The sequence below is a fragment of the Coccinella septempunctata genome, chromosome 5, assembly GCF_907165205.1.
Source record: "Coccinella septempunctata chromosome 5, icCocSept1.1, whole genome shotgun sequence".
NCBI classification, from domain to species: domain Eukaryota; kingdom Metazoa; phylum Arthropoda; class Insecta; order Coleoptera; family Coccinellidae; genus Coccinella; species Coccinella septempunctata.
The window spans coordinates 25,636,240-25,653,840 of record NC_058193.1 but is presented as its reverse complement, the minus strand read 5'-3'; the positions used below and the strand labels follow the sequence as shown (position 1 = coordinate 25,653,840).

The following is a 17,601-nucleotide window of genomic DNA, read 5'->3' as shown; positions in this document are numbered from 1 at the left end:
AGAGCTCTATTATTGGTGGTTGTAAGCTACAAGTCATTTATTGTCTTATGAATACTACTTCCTTCACCAAATGAAATGAAAGAAGCGAGATTCTGTTTTTTTTTCAACATGTTAAAACGGTATATTTTATGCTCTCAAAAATTTCAGGGTTAGGTTAACAGTAGGGGTGATATTCGTAGCTCATTATTGGAGGAATATAGTGTGTTTAGAAATAAGTGTTTCTGTCTGATCAAATAATTTGAATTTATCTGTTGAAATCAGGGGGGTTAGTAACATAAAACATTTAAGTGCTATTATATTCAGCAAACTTATGAATGAGCAAGTGGCAACTCTGTATGGTTTTTTTGGGTGGTTACACAACTTCTATATAAATACTGTCATTTGACATGACCGTAAGTACTTATCATTTTTTTTGTCAATGAATCACAGGGTAAGATTGAAGAGTACACTTGATACAGTGTTCTGGATCTCGCTTTTTCAATTTTTTTTAATGTTGTGAGAGTTTGTATTTAGTTTCCATAAAATTTATTGAATAAAGACCTTTATTATTATTATCATCATTAAATAACAAATGATCTATAGTTACTGGAATATGGAAGAGGCTACGCCTGTAATAGGTGTAGGCAGGTTCTGAGAAATAAGGTTCACATATTTTTTCTGCTGAACTAAAAATTCAGATAAATCAGAAGTCTTCATTCCAATTGAAAAAGGTTCGATGCCCAATTCCGTTTGAGCTACATATTTCCAAAAGAGTACAAACCTCAACTCTTCAAACAAGGGTATAAGTGACCAGAGGCGGCTTGTTTCATGAGGCAAAGCCTCGCCAGTAAATTAAGAATCAACTGAATATGGCTTTCTATCAGACTATGGAGGCTCACCGTAGCCATCTCACTTCTTCTAGTAGTATATGGTTAGAGACCTTCCTCTGCGTTTCCTTGTCTGGTAGTATGCGACAGTAGGTGTTACTTATTTCATTCACGACTGTGCAAAAAATTTACCGATTTGAAAGATACTTTTGAGGCATCCCTCTAGCTAGAAGTAGGAAAAAGAGTAATGTTTGTTTTTTCAAGCATTTTACCTCCATAAGATTCTGCCAATAAATAATAAGTAAGTTAAATTGAATAGATTGAATGATTTGTTTCAATCAGTTCATCATAAAATATATGTAGGTACTCTTGAACTTTATATACAATATAATGATTCAGTATATTATATTATTGTAGGGCAACTTCCCCGGGCGGTTCAAAGAAATATGTATCTGAGTTGTTGTAAATGTAAAAACATTATTTTTCACTCCCTGATAAGATGTAAGCCTTCTTACAAAAATCATTCAGGAAATGCGAAATACGTAACTGCATTTGGGAAGTTCTCTTAATAGTATCACAGCCTTCTGCTCCGTACATTATGTTCAGACTCTGTATATTTCTTGACGCCAATTTATTACTGAGTAACCAACAAAATGCATATTCCATCCAACTCATCAAACTTGACTCTACGCAAGATTGATTAGTTTATAACAAACTTGAACGCAGTACAGGCAGGGTAAGATGCCACGAATTTGCAGTTCAATGAAAGGCGAAGGCTTTCGTCAAATGGGAGTTATGAAAGTGGAAGTTTCTGAAGTAACGGTTGAATAATTCAGAAGAATTTCAATGGATCCTATTGGCGAATCCAAAAATCTAAACGCCGCCTAGCGGCCAAATCACTAACCTAGAAAGTGAGTAATAACTTGAGTTTAACTTCTTTGGGTTAGATATTTTCAATACATATTCGGTTACCAGTGAACTATATTTACAAAATTTTTTGGATGTCTGACTAGAAAAATAGGTATTAAAATAATTTAGCGAGTATTTATATCAGTGTCATTCAGTTGAGAAACTATTTACCAATTTTCACTATAATTTTAGGTTAGGAGATATCTTTGTTCTAGATGAATTTTCTAGTGTTGGACGATTAAGAAAGGCAATGCGAATTTTCATTTCCATGATTTCAATAGTGCCGAGAAATCTGAGCAGAAGAAAGTATTTGAGATTAAATTTCTAACAAAACTGAAGTTGTACATGCATTACTGGACTTGCAATCTTCAAGAGATGATATGTTGGGAACATTTCAAAATTTCAAATGAAAAGTAGTGATTTGACTTGGAATTTTGCAAGCAGTTGAAAGTGATCAATAATTAAACCGTTCGACAAGAATTTCAAATTTCGTTAATGAAATTACAACTGTAGAATTAATTTTCAGGCGGTCTTGTTGAGTTGGTTGTAATTGCTGGAAAATAATTTCTGTGTTGGCATTTTGAACTGCATAATATGTTTTCATCCAAATAAATTATCTCAAATATTTACATTAATTTATTTCCACAAATTACATAATTCATGTGAGTGTGATGATAGAATGAAATCTTCTGGATATAAGTTCTTGTAAAATCTTCATCAAACGACACCAACATGTTCAGGAAAGTTCTGGAGGAACCCGAGCACAATAAATAATCCCATAATTATTCACTACCTTCACAAATATCTCTTTAATCGAATAAAATCTACGATAACATTGCTTCCACAATAGAGTTTTCACGATGATTACTCATCTTCCGCCATGTTTGTTGACAAGTCGCAGCGCCCTCATCGGTAGTTGGATTCGCCAATCCTCAAGGAGGTATTGAGTAAATAAAATTGAAGGGTCATTTCATCCAGGAATAATCTCATGTTACTAGGGATCACGTACCATGATTGCCATTCTATATGTTGGTTATTATTAATAATAATAATGATAAAGGTCGCACGGTTATCACAGACCAGAAAATAACCCACAATAGACCTGGCCTCATAGTAAAGTTCTGAATGAGGATGAGAACAGAGCACTATTCATCGTCGTGGCGCTTTCAAATAAAACAATCTAATAGATAGGCACACTGAAAATATTTCGGAATACAGAGATCTCCGAGTAACAACCTAGGAAACAATGAAAGTTGGAAGATATCAAGACCATCTCTGTTGTCCTTTCATCTACAGGCCTGATACCGAAGAAACTGCCAGGAAATTTAAGGAAACAATTGAATGAAAATATCTATAGAGTGATGCAGAAAGCGGTACACCTAGGGCGGTGATAACATTGGAAATATAGAAAAACATTGAAAAGAATACCATCTACTTCGTTGTATTTATACAGCGGTTTTTATAATTTTTATTTTATTTTGCAAGTTTTCATGTAGGTATGTATAATTGTTTTCTGGCACACTTTTCGTGCCAAAAATGGACTTTTGACTGCTGAGGATAATTTGGTCAGTGATATGGTTTCTTATCAACCCCTTTTGTATTATAGGGATGAAATGATTAGACTTGCCGAATTAGAAATTAAAAAGTGTTATCGAGAACATTTTTAACTAAGATCACATATGTTCATAAAAAGAAAGTTGAAACGTACAAGAATTTAAACATTTTTTTCTGTATTCGGGGACCCCTATTGATGTTACCAAAAGTTGAATAGAATTATCTTCATTTATCTTGTATTAAAACTCTATCAAAATTCGAACTGTCGTTGTCATTGTGATTTCTGAATTTGCTTTTGAATATATATTATTTCGGCCTTCGGGATTGAATTGTGTTTTCTTCCAAAAGCGTCTTGCTTTTCAATAGATGTAGTTGTAACATATGTAATCTGGATCTCCGGGCGTTTTTAATCCTCAAAACTGTCCAAGAGAAATGCTAACTAACAAAAAGGGGTGAATGTGCAGAAAAAGCAACTCATACTAAGGTAATCGTTTCTGTATACATCAACTTAAATGGAAAATGTATCGTTTCCACACTTATTTCCGCGAACTGCTAGAAACGTATGTAATATCGAAATACACCTTGCTTCTATGGAACTTATAGGTTTGTATGTGTATATAACCTGATATTCCCCAATCTTATGGGAAATCGAGCACTCAACAGAAAGTTCCTGGGAATTTTTCAATAGTTATGAAAGCTATAAACCAAAATGTATATTTTTCATATGGGAAAATGGGTTTTCATTTAATCCGAGTTACAACTTTCTGTAGCTGCTTCATACGATGAGGTCGTTATGTATGCAAAATAAAAAGCGCGAACATTTATGTGAAAATAAATTATGTTAACGCGTAATTTTCTATTCGCTCCCATATATTTATGAATTCATTACTCAAGCTAAGTGGAAATTTTGTGTTATAGGAGAGAATGAAATTTCAATTTCACATTTCTGGCAAAGGAAATTTTAATAACTTCTTCGAGTTTCAATTTATTGATATTAACACATAATTTTACAACTTTCGTATTCCCCAAATTGAAAATGTGCCTTATCTCTTGTTTGAAGATTTTTCCTTCTAGAACTAAATAAAGAATTATAAAGTTTTTTCCTACCCTCAAAGATGACAAATAACACATTCTCCAATTTTTATCAAGAAGTCACAGACGTATATGGAGCTCCTATACAAAGGAAATAAACCAATTTTTTTTGACTTGAAAAGTGCTCCTCCTTCACAGATTTCTCAATTATAAATTGTATTGATTTTTGACACAGTGCACAGACATTGTATTGACAACATCACAAGGTAATTTCAGTAGTTGAACACATGATGAGATGAGAATTTTTGATTGTGAAATTGTTATTGGATAGTTTTATAGGATGTCCTGGAATTGTATGATGGATATTTACAGGTAAAATGTGGAAAAGATCTATGCCAAACTTATTTTTTTTAAGTTTTAAAGTTTATAATCAAGTAAACACGGATTTCACCATTGAATGTCATACATCTCCTTTGACTTATCGTTCTCCATATGAAGGACAACGACGACCAAAGGGGATAAGTTTTAGATTTCAGTACATACTGATTACCTAGCTGTGCTTTGTACCTGTGCTAATGAGTCTGAAGTTATATGGGTACAGTTTATCCCCACTTTTGTATATTGGTATTGCATTAAAAGTTTTCCAAATTTCTGTTGGTGAAGAAGTAGTTGAAAATGAGTTATGGATAGCTGATTCTGCACACTTCCTTGATATAACCACTGAAATACTTTCCAGACCAGAGGATTAATACGTTTTGGTTCATTATTCTCTTTCGGAAAGCTTCTGACTGAAACAAAGCATTTCTGAGTTTTTTTCGATTTCTTGGAGACATAATTCCAAGAAAACCTAACTGGCAAATCACCTCTTCTATAAACATTTCCTGATAATAATATTAGATTTCATCGTTTTGTCTAATGATGGGTCTCCAGTATCTTTTCTTAGAGTAGGAGTGCGAACTCTAGAAAAGAGAGAATTCGTATTTATAAAAAGATAGTGTAGCTTGAATCGTTCGAAAATATCCGTATACTCGGTGGCCAGTTTGGCCCTATTGATGTTCCATTTAGAAAAGTTTGAGTGTCTAACTAGTTGGATATAATTTCCCTCTCACTAAGTTGGAGATCCTTTCTTCACCGAAGTCGAATCACCTTCTAAAGCACATACATAAAACATTGACGATCCCTTTCTGGTAAGGGCATCGGAGAATTCCAAATCATGAGATAAACTTTAGGATTATCAGCTAGAACAACTTGATTAACCAGCACCATTACCATCAAACCCTTCGTTTCATTGCGGAATTCAACGGGAAGTTCAATGTTAGTTTGGATGGGTTGGCTGACTACGTGCCAGAGAGCAAACGTGGATGTGGTGAGAAATCAGGAAATCAGGTGAGATGAGGCAACAATTACACACATGGACCGGCACAGCAATCTCCCTCCTTTCGTAAGGGCTCTTAAATTCGCTTTCAGTGAATTATTTAACTGCTGATAATTACCGCTTACCCCTGGGAGTAAGTGTTCTGGATGTGGGCCACAAATTTAACGTGAAATCTTTAATAAATTATATCACCATCATATTGGATTAGGGGAGATTACGGAAGTGAAGTGTTTTCCCTCCTATCGAGCGTCCTGATTCAAATTATCCAGAAAGGTTTGATTCTAGCGCAAAGCACCATTCATTCCTTCGACAGGTTCACCAGGTTCACCTTCATAATATCATAGTTATCTCCTCAAACGATTGAACAGGGATTTTGTGGGTCTGAGGATAGATAATTATCATATACAGGTGACGCCCAAATCAAAAATTGTTGTACGCCGTAAAAGTGTACGGAAATGATATATCTGAAACTAACTTTCATCGGGAATCTACGTTGGAGTTACTTAGGATGATCAATTCACTGAATCGGAACTATAATATAAAAATTTGAATCATAGCGGAGTCATGAAGTTCTGCAAGAATTCAACCGAATTTTTTCGAAAAAACTACCAAAACGGCAGTAACACCCCAGAGCACAATGTAACATTGTGCTCTGATCACTGGAGATCAAGTGCTAGGATACATCCTAGCTGCCTCATACTGTCTAGATACTTCATCGTCTATTTGCCCTCCAGTTCCAGAGGTCCAATGAACTCCAAGCTGGTGACCTCATCGCTCCTACAAGTTTCAATTCCAAGGCATTTCTTACGTTGCCCTGCAATGCAGAGGCATTTCTTCAGCGATGCGAAGTTTTATCATCCTCTTCAGAACGTAGACTCGTCAGTTTCAGCTAGACTCATTTTCATTAGATGCTTCTTGCAAGGAAACAAGTAAGGAGGTATACATATCATAGTTTTGATAGAATCAAGGTACTCATTAGCCGTGGTGACTGTTGAATTAGTCAAAAAACACGAAAATCACAATGTGGTATTAAGGTAGTTTCTTAGCGAACTGCTGGAAATGCTCTTGTAGATGCTCCTTAAATATCGAAGTGTGGAAGTTCCAAAAGGAACCATTTGGTCGCCAGTTCCTATCGTGGTTTTAGAACCAACAGTTTACCATTAAATTTCTTTCGAGGATTTGGGGGTGCTTTCATATTCCTGCTCTTTCTTTCTAGATGCTTTTTTTATCATCTCATCACTGAGAAGATTCGCTGATAGGATTTGTGATATTGTATATTCTTCCTTCTTTTAGAGAATGTCCTAAAAAAAAATGGAAATACTATAACAGCATCACTCTGCTTACAAGATTTTCACAAAATTGTTTGATGAATCTATAGGTAGGAAAACATTAATTCACCCACACAGAATGAATGGGATCAGCAGTATTTGCATTGAAGGATTATTCACTCATTGATTATAACAATTCATCAGGTGCTGGTGTTTTGTTGGCAGTTTGTAAACCATCGGATATGGCATTACGGGATTGCCGTTGTATAAATATTCCCTTTATGTAATTAGCCTTAATACTATCAGGTTTGATGTTTATCTGATGCAGGTAAATTCTAAACGGCATCTCATTTGAAATTGTAATCAATGAAAGTTCAGAAACGTGTAGTTAGGACCGTTTAATGAATATTGTCAGTCTGATCGGAAAAATAAGGTTGATAAGAGAATTCTGATGTATAATTGGAACCAGAAATAGGTGCTGAAGAAAAAAATTTGAACTGATGTAACTGATACTCGAAAATAAACAAGAATCAAAATAATTACACTCATACATTCTAGTGAAAATCACGTAGTTATAGTTTTTGTTCGAAATTATAAGCAAAACAAATATTCATTGATTGATTAAAACTCAAATAGGTGCCAAAAAAATAGTTACAAAATTTCAGATATTTCTTTATTTGCATTTGAATTTAATATTATACTTTTGTCACCATTCTTTTATAAATTTATAAAAATTCTCCAGTCTTCGTTCTTGTACTCAATGGCAAATTTATTCATCACAAATGGGCAATTTCTGGGTAGACACTTCTTATTAGGTATCACTTTCCTTACCAGATTCAGCAAATGAATAGGTACCATTAGAATTAGTTAAAAATAATGAGAAAGGAAAGAATTGGCTGTGGTATCTGTGGAACAGTAAAAATAGTTAATAGAATAATTGGGAATATCCAGGAACCAGGAAGCACAATACAAATGATACAAGCAGTTTTATAGCCCCTTCATTGATATTCATCATCACCAGATTCATTACATAGAGTAGGCTGAATCACAAAATAATAACTCCCATCCTGCATAAGTGATTTTTTGACCACCCTCTACAAATCTACGACAATATTAGTAGGTATAAAAAACAAGAAATACTATTGATGTGGAAAAAATGACATGGTTTCAATTATAACTTGATGAAAAGAATAAATTGAAAGAGTTACTTCGGGAATCAACAATATGTCAAATTTGCTGAGTATCCATCTTCGTCATTGGAGGTTAAAACAACAGTGTCATATATAGCTTTGTCACTGTGAGTGATTCCAGAGAAAGTGAACGTTCCCATAAATTAATCAAATGGAGCAGGAACTACAGCAAATTCTCCCACTAAGCAAGCATGCATGCACATGTTTACGCGACTACATAAATATTCAAGAATTAAGAGCATCAGTACGTCTTGAACTAACTCGATTAATTAAAACCAACCAGCGATATATCTAAACCGAAATTAAACACACTTCCAGAACACATTATTCATGTATTCGAGGTGTTCCACGGATAATACCGTCAATATTCAGCGCAAATATTTACACTGTTCCCGATCAACGATCATATTGGAGAAATAAATTCATTCGCCAAGTTTTATGGGAAACTTTCGAGTTGATTATTATCATCAATTCTTGTTCCTTTTTCGTTTGCTATACAGTGGCATTCTTTCTAAACCTTTCCCAAAATAGTACGAAGGAACACTCAAGATATTTGTATGATATTTCTTTCCATGTGTTATCTGGATGCGGAGAACATCTAAAAAATTTTCATGTTTTTGCCATCAACGCATGCTCAATATTGTACCTTCTGTCAAAAAAAAGCCTCACCTCTGAAAACACCCTGTATATTTGAGGGGAAAGGAAAATCAGAGAGCAGAAATTGCTAGAAGAATATCACTTATGTGGGCAGATTTTGGAAAACTTGCACATATCTTAAAAAATACAGGCATCCCAATAAATCTCAAATATAAAGTTTTTAACTCCTGTGTCTTACCTGTTGTAACATACGGGATGGAGATCTCAACTCTTACAGATAGAAATGCAAATAAACTAAGGGTAGAACAGAGGGCAATAGCACGCGCTATGCTCAACATATCATTAAGAGACAAAGTCAGAAACAAGGAAATCCGAGAGAGAACCAAAATCAGGGATGTTATGGAGGAAATAGCGGTTAAAAAGTGAAGATGGGCTGGTCATATAGAAAGCTAGGAGAGTAATAGATGGACACTAAGAACACTTTCTCAAAGACAATGTCCGATGTCCTGCTGAGGCAGATAGAAACTGGCTGAGTCAGGGCAGAGATACACAAATGTGAAAGAAAATGGAGAAGGCTTTCATTCAGGAGTGGACGGTGAATAGCTGAAAAAGAAGAAAAAAAATATTCCAAAGCTTTACATAGTTATTTCAGCTTATTCTCCGTTCGGGATGACCAGAAATATGGTCATAGCAACTGGCCCTTTATAGAAGAATGAAATTTTCGTTTTTCACTCTGATTTTCGCAAAAAAGTTTTAGAGGAAATAATCAGAAATTTACAATATCAACTAATGATTTATTGGGTTGAAGGGTTGAAAAAAATATATGTTTCATATAAAATTGTTCCTAAATTACTCATATGTTTCATCTATCTGACATTATAGTGTAAAGCAAAGGGCAACAAAATTCCACATTTTACGGATTCGCTGCAATGCTCCGATTTCGTGTTGAATGTACAGGAAAATAGGAAATTACTGAAGGTTACTTCCGCGAACTAATTTAGGAGTCTACTGGATTATCCAGGTCAATTGTAACATCGATTTCAACGGAACAGAACACATATATATGGAAACTCGATTCTAAACCAAAGGGATGAACTGCACTCGAAGATCCTAGTTTACTGATAGTATACTACATTTCTCTCCTTTTTTTTTCGCTTGATTCTACTGTAATGACGATGCTCATCTCTCACCCTTATTCTATATTTCAAAAACTGCTAGCTATCACGTATAAATAGTGAAAGGTGAATATAGCGAAATTTTTCGACCATCTTCGATATTCATTATGAAAAAAATTTTTTCATAAATCATAAAAAATGTATACACTTCTTGAACCAGAATTATTTCAATAATTATTATTCTGAAACATAACAAAGATTGGAAGAATTTTTCGAACATTGACGATTTCGTCGATAGCATTTAAATTATCAAAATATGAGTACAAAATATATAAAATTTACATTTGTCTCAAAAATTCAACTTTTAATATGTGTTTCAATAATAAATAACTCTAGATCTTTACGGATATCAAACTGCATTTATGAGGGCAGTGATATTGATTGAGGGTTCATTTTTCTGATTGATGTCCAAAGTTCTTTCTTCTCATGGAAATAAGTTTGAATACCTAATGAAAGAAATCTCTTGCATACAAATTTCAATAGTTGCTCTTGCTAATCAACAGGAAACTTATAGCTTTCATTACGAATATAATGAACAATTTGTTCTTGACAAATACAAATATGTGCAGGTACTCTGTTGTATCCAACAATAATCAATACATCTTACAAAATTACGTTTAAGCTTATCAAAGGAAATATCTAATTATTCGAGAAAGAATTTCATTTGAAGAGATGAACCTCAAAGTGTTGGCCAAACAATTTTTGTGAAATTATGAAATTATTTTGTGGATGTTGAAGGTTTAATTCTTATCTGATTCAAAATGAACTTTCATCAAATAAAGACAGAGTCGATCAAATATTTGTGAGTCATATAATATCATTGATCCCACAACACATAAAACAGTAAAAATTCGAATTCAATGTTTTCATTTCATCATTTAATCTCTATAATGAAAAGGAGTTGATAAAAACCTAATTAATGACCAAATCATCCTCAGCAACAGAAACTCTATCCATTTTTGGCATGAAAAGTTAGGGTTGCCATTTAAAAATGATCAACTACCTCCACCTCTCGTAGAGGTGCATGACAAACAATTTTGCCGAAAAAGTTGCTTAATTTGAAATAAAACTGACCGATCTATCATTCTTCTACAAAATGGTTAATACCGAAGATATAAATTTTGTGCTTATTTTTTAGTCATTCTGTGAAGCATCCAAACTCCAACTCCAGAAGGGGTAACGTTAATTTCCAAAATTTGAAGCAATTACATAGTCAAGAAATAAATGAACGTCGTGTATACAAGTATTACCTACTTAGTATTGCCATCACTTATCTGAAGAGAAATTATGATATCGAAACACATGTAGTGTTAATAAAACTCATATTAATGAAAATGATATAATTCTATTGAGTTTGATTATGGATTTCAGTCAAGTATCGACGACATCCAGTAAATTTTTCTGTAGATCCTCCACCTGTTATCAATAATGCCCTAATTCTTTTGGCACGTCCATAGATTTTCTACGTGACAATTTGCCACACATTTCAACTTTACGAAATCCAGACAATCCAATCTCAATTCGTCGTTACAAGAGGTAATTTTCAATATGGCATTTTCAACCGAACATAAATTTCTTTTCTTACTTTCCTCTGGAACGACGCTTTCGTACTACGAAATGGAATCTTTTTGATTGGCGTATATCTTCCCACGGACGGTTTCGATTTGATAATCCATATACGATTTGATTCATATCATACAAAGTGTTACAAAAAATTATTATTCATTTTGTATTTCAACATCTTAATTTATAGAATCTCTTCACTACTCAGAAGATATTTTATAGGTACATGAAAACGATATACCTACTGCGAATAAGCTTTTATATCACAAGATAACAGCAATATTATTACGAACAAAAGGAGCAAAAATTGACACATGAATAGCATTACATTTCGTTTTCATTCATCTAACAAATTATTGCTGCAACAAAATACTTCGTTAATCCTTCAAATGTTACGAGAATCCAATCATGAATTTTCATTTCGATCAGGTAAATAGCTGCGTGAAAACTAGCTGAAAGTCTATGTTTCGTATGTGGAAAGACTGAGATATAACAATTCTGTTTTTATAGCAGCTTCAATCATTTATGGCCTCATTGAGCTGAAATTTGATATTATGATGGCCGTTAATTGGAAATTATATTACAAAAATTGATGCGATGGTAAACATTGTAAAGTTATCCAAATTACTCATCTCCAGTGTGGATCCATAAGAATATTCGATAAACAAATAAGTATCATAACATCCCATCCATAAATTTCCTGTAAAATCATCGCTTCCTTGGCAAAACAGCTATCCAAAAATTTCGTGTTGAAGTGGAACGACCTAAAGAAACACTTTCAATGAATTTGGAAACCCTTTCTCCATTATTTGTCGCTTATATAAACATTTTCCGCATTTCATACTCCACTCAGATTTAAGTGGTGGCTTATTCATGAGAAACGACTTCATTTCGTATTATTGTACAGGAAACATGACAGTCTGAAGAGCGAAAGCTATCCATTCTGTTTATAGGGTGAACGCCTAATAATTAATGAGGTTTACATGTCAGGACCAAATTTCTGAGTAAAAAAAGGAACAAAAAATATGGTCCTTCTCAGAACTCCGCCGTGTTCTCAGAGAATCGATACTGAGAGTAGATTATCTCGGCAGAGAGGGTGAAAATGTTACAAAACGACATGAGTTTTCATAATCCTCAGACTTTGATATGAATTCCTTCAAATTGAAATTTTTTTTCATTACATCTCAGTGATATCATGAGGACCATGAGGTAGATAACATGTTATACGTGAATTCTACGAATTACTTTGTTGTGGTAGAACGTTTAGTGAGAACATCTGTAGGTACAATGTTGTTTTGATAATCTCCATTAGTATCTTCTACTCTACATAAATGTAGTCTTTTTAGAAATGACAATTAATTTGATACAACCACATTTCTTCCAGAGATGATATTATTATCTACCAACTCTGGAATACTGAAATGGAAATTAGATCCTGGATTTAAATTTTGCACAAATTATAAAATATGATGTTCCATATGCTTGAGAAGGTTATGATGAATACCAGAACATTGTTCATTAGTAACTCTCTGCGTAATCTGTGTGTCCCACATTGTCCCATATTGGAGTTAGATTCTCTTACCAATTGCCATATTTTTTTAAGGCTTATATAAATTACCAACCAATTTTTTCCCAGGACTTTTCTTTGTGGACATGTTTTTGGATTGTAGGAAAAACCTAAGGTATTACTTATTCAGTCAGCTTTTCAAGTAACAAGAAATTACTTTCATTCGTGAAAATAAGAACGATAGTATCAATCAGAAGAACATTCGATTCTCATAAAGGCAAAAAACCCATATCATTCTAAATAAACTGAGGATCTATAATCCGCTGAATATAATCATAAGTCGAAATAACTGAAAAAGAAAACCGTTTCATATTTCATTTGCTGGCAATGCAAGGATTTTGTTTGATGTACAATGTGGTGAATGGCACAATCTGTAAACAAGAAAATATGACAATTTCATTGCTTGTAAAATAGCAACTGACTAAATGGGGATCGTAAAACAAAATATTCACATTGAAGACACAATTTAGTGAGAGGCAATCTATTCTCGAAACTTTTATGATATCTTTTTTTCTCTTCCCTTCTACTTGGAAAGATTGGTTTCATAAAATAAACTACCTAGATAAGCGATTTTTCAGGATGGTATACAGCAACAATCTACGTAAGAAATGATTCTGTTCAAAGATAAACATGTGGGGAAAAGTTGAGAATTTTATATCCATAACATTTATTGTTTTTGCTTTAGGGAGAATTATCCTTTAACCATGTTCATACAGGGTAAAAATTTAAAAACTTGCCAGGCCAATTATGTTTTTTTAGAGAAAATGCCGGAACAGGTCAATTTTTATTCGGAGGGGGACATATTTTGAGCAGAATTGTAGGTCCAAATTTCCTCAACCCTAAGTGAAGGGGCTATCACCCCTAAATTCTTAATAGGGAATAGGGACTGAGATTTACCTCAGTTGAAATATCACTTGTCCCTCTACATTAATACTATGGTTTGCAAATTTTTATTGATTCCTTGAAGTCGTTACAGAAGAAGACAATTTGAAAATTTGCCAGGCCAATTATGTCACGACAAGGATGTTTGAAGAATACCGGAATAGGTCAATTTTTAAAGGGAGGGGGACATATTTTGAGCAAAATTGTAAGCCGAAATCGCCTCCAACCTAGGTGTAGAGACTATCATCCCTAAATTCTTCATAGCGAATAGAGGGTGAGCTAAACCTCAATTGGAAGACAATATGTCCCTCTATATAATACTACTGTCTTCCAATTGAGATATATAGCTCACCCTCTATTCCCTATTAAGAATTTAGGTGTACCAACCAACCCCTACTTCTAAGATTGAGGAGATTTTGGCTTACAATTCTGCTAGAAGCATTTCCTCCCCCGAATAAAAATTGACCTCTTCCGGCATTTTCTCTGAAAACACCCTTGTCGAGACATAATTGGCCTGGCAAGTTTTCAAATTTTCAGCCCGTGTAACTGCTTCAAGGACTCAATAAAAATTTGCTAACCATAGTATTCATGTAGAGGGTCAAGTGATCTTTCAATTGAGGTATATCTCACAACCTATTCCCTATTGAAAATATTTAGGGGTGATAGCTCCTACACCTAGGGTTGAGGTGTAGGTAGGATTTACAATTCTGCTCAAAATATGTCCCCCTACGAATGGAAATTGACCTGTTCTGGCATTTTCTCTGAAATCATCCTTGTCGTGACATAATTGTACTGGCAACCTGTACAGGATTTGCTGAATGTACCGTATCTTTGTATCACAAGTGAAGAAGGTAATCGAAACATGATGAACCTGGGGAAGAACAAAACAGAATTGACATCTTATATTTTGACTTTTAGTGTCCAGTAAGAAACTAACAAATTAAAATACCCTTCTTTTTTCGCCAAATCTCTGATTGATGTAAAAATTGAAATTTCGATATAAGACATCGCACAAAATTATGTTTGTGTGTGAAATGCAGTCGTTCGGACGATATTTAGCAAAAATCCTGTTGAACCGCCATCAGGCATTTCTGGACAAGATGAAGTAAGTCCAGTCGAACTAAAATCATGACAAGAATATTCCATTTGCGTTGATGGATAAAATACAAGGTGGCTCTTTGAAACTAACGTAACGATCCTTTTGGGGAAACCAAAAGTGTCACAATGATGGTAAATGAAAAATCAGAGTTCCAGAATTCTCGCTCCTTTCGTCGTAGATTAAAAGTGGCGATAAATATGTATGATGTATGAATACATAAAATTCAAAATCTGCATGCAAAACGCTCCTGATCTGTATTCCGAATACCAAAATTCATCCCGATATTTGTTTCGTCAAATTAAACAGCCTAAAGCATCGCGTACAACTTGTCAGGAACGTCATCTTCGAATGAATAACAATCGCAACGTAACGAAATGGAGCAGGAAAAAAGCCCACAGGAAAAAAAGATTTATCGTGTATTTCATCTAGGGCAACATGTGAGCCAGAGGCGGGTTTGGAAGGGTTTGGAAATGTGTCGCCTATAGGCTGATCCCTATCACAGCCTATGCTATATTTCCTACAAAACTATGGAGTGAGAGAATATGGAAAACGAACTCTTCAGTCAAAATTACACAGAGAACTTTATTTCCAGTATGATGTGACGAAAAATCCAAAAAACTTTCAACTGCCACTCCTGGTTGTAAGGGAAATAGCTATAACTTCGTTTTCATACTCAATAGCACACTTAATTATCACATTTTCAGATTTCATATCGAATTTTGATTCGATTCTGCTCATGACACGGCTCATGACATCAATGATATTCCCAAACTTCTCAGAGATATTTGATCTTTCATACAAATTATTCTCTTCTGAAATTCTTTAGGGTTTTCACTCCTAGTTTCTGAACCAAAATCAATCAAAAAATTGAAATAATTCTTGCACTAATTTATCAAGAGCAAATCAGGTGGAAGAAATTGTTGCCTTGACAATGAACGAAAAATGGAACTTTTCGGTAAACCTTCCTGACATTAGTGCAAGAATTTACGCAACAGCAAATCGATCATTTCAATTTTTCAATTGATTTTGATTCAGAGACTGCGAGTGAAAACCCTAAAGAATTTCAGAAGATTGAATTTCAATCGATATCCAAAATATTCTCTATTCGGGATTATCTCAACTTCAACTATGGTTGTAGCGACTTGTCTTTCAACGATGGGAGGATGAAATTTTCAGGAACTATTATAAAAGCCATATTTCACGTTTTCCACTCAAACTTTGACGAAAAAAATTTCCAAGATATCCACCAAAATATCTTCAATTTCGATTTGAGTTCTCATCAAAGACTTCCTTATTTCAAATGAAAACCAATTTTTTTCATTGAAATATGATTCTCATTCAAAAAGCTAATGAAAAACCCATACATATGTGTCAAATTAACCATTCGAGACATTCAAGGAATTCTCCATTCTTCTGTATGAGAAAAATAGGCCTTGAAATATTCCCCTCCTACGAAAATTTTACGGGGGAGGCTAAATATTTTCCAGCCTATTCAGAGATCCGACCCTGATGTGGGTAATATGAATTCTGATGTTTCCGAATCGATGAAACATTCATTCATATTCCACACGTAGTACGGAACGAAATTTACTTCCCTTACTCATATCGTCTAGAAGGAATCCACGCTTCGTCGACTACCGACATGAAAATGATTTTTCCTTGCAGGATTCGCTTATCATAAATGCGAGGAAGATGGGACCTGGTTCGTCCATCCAGAAAGCAATCATACCTGGGCCAACTACACGCTGTGCGTGAACAAGGACGATTACACGGTGAGTTATCAATAAGTTAACTTATTTTCGACTTATCCCATATACCTCGAGCCGTCACGTCTTTATCGTCGTTAGCTGACAGTTATGGAGGGTAGAGACCTCTACCCCTCTACCCCTCTACCCTCTACCCACTATCCTCTATACTGAGAACAGAACCTCGGTCCAAGTGGAAACCTACTTACTCTCAATTAGGCTAAAGCTACAGACTGCTCAACTCATTGTTATACCTACCCCAGGTTTCATAAAGCTTGATCAGGGAATCAATGCTTGATTGATGAATAGACGTCAATTTGTTTTCAATAGATATTTCAGTCATGATCATTCAGAATATTATTCTTGCATCAAATTATGATGTTCATAGGTGCATTCATTCATTCTCAATTGCTACACTTCAATATATATTCAGAAATGGAAAGGTTTCAATGATTTCGTTTTTGAAATCGAGTGACTGTCAAATCGTTGATCGGACAATCAAAGTTTTATGAAACCCGCTGTAAGTCTACCACCAAAATCTGGCATAAAAGTTAATTTAAGATCTCCTATAGCTCTCTTTGTGGGACATTGTAGACCCAAAGCACACTCACATAAACTTTGTCTAGAAGAAGATAAGACTACCGAGCAGACGAAGTTGGACTCCATCGTTCGGACCCCGAAGATGGATTAAAGTCGGATAATCGAGGTGTTAAGTTTTCGTTGGACTGCCCTGTATAATGAAAAAGGACTGTTTTAGGAGATAATTATTCAAGTATAAAACGTTAACGTCCCAGTAGAATTTTCATTCGGTTGAAAATCAAACGGATCTGGCAATCAAA

At 34.5% G+C, this 17,601-nt stretch overlaps 1 protein-coding gene across 1 annotated transcript in view; it reads left to right on the top strand.

Moving 5' to 3' along the window:
- Positions 1-17,601, top strand: part of LOC123314173 (calcitonin gene-related peptide type 1 receptor-like) — a 97,943-nt gene that overhangs the window by 46,915 nt on the left and 33,427 nt on the right. The window contains exon 4 of the mRNA XM_044899294.1: positions 16,683-16,789. Coding sequence (XP_044755229.1) covers positions 16,683-16,789 — 107 coding nt within the window. The remainder of the gene's footprint in view (positions 1-16,682; positions 16,790-17,601) is intronic.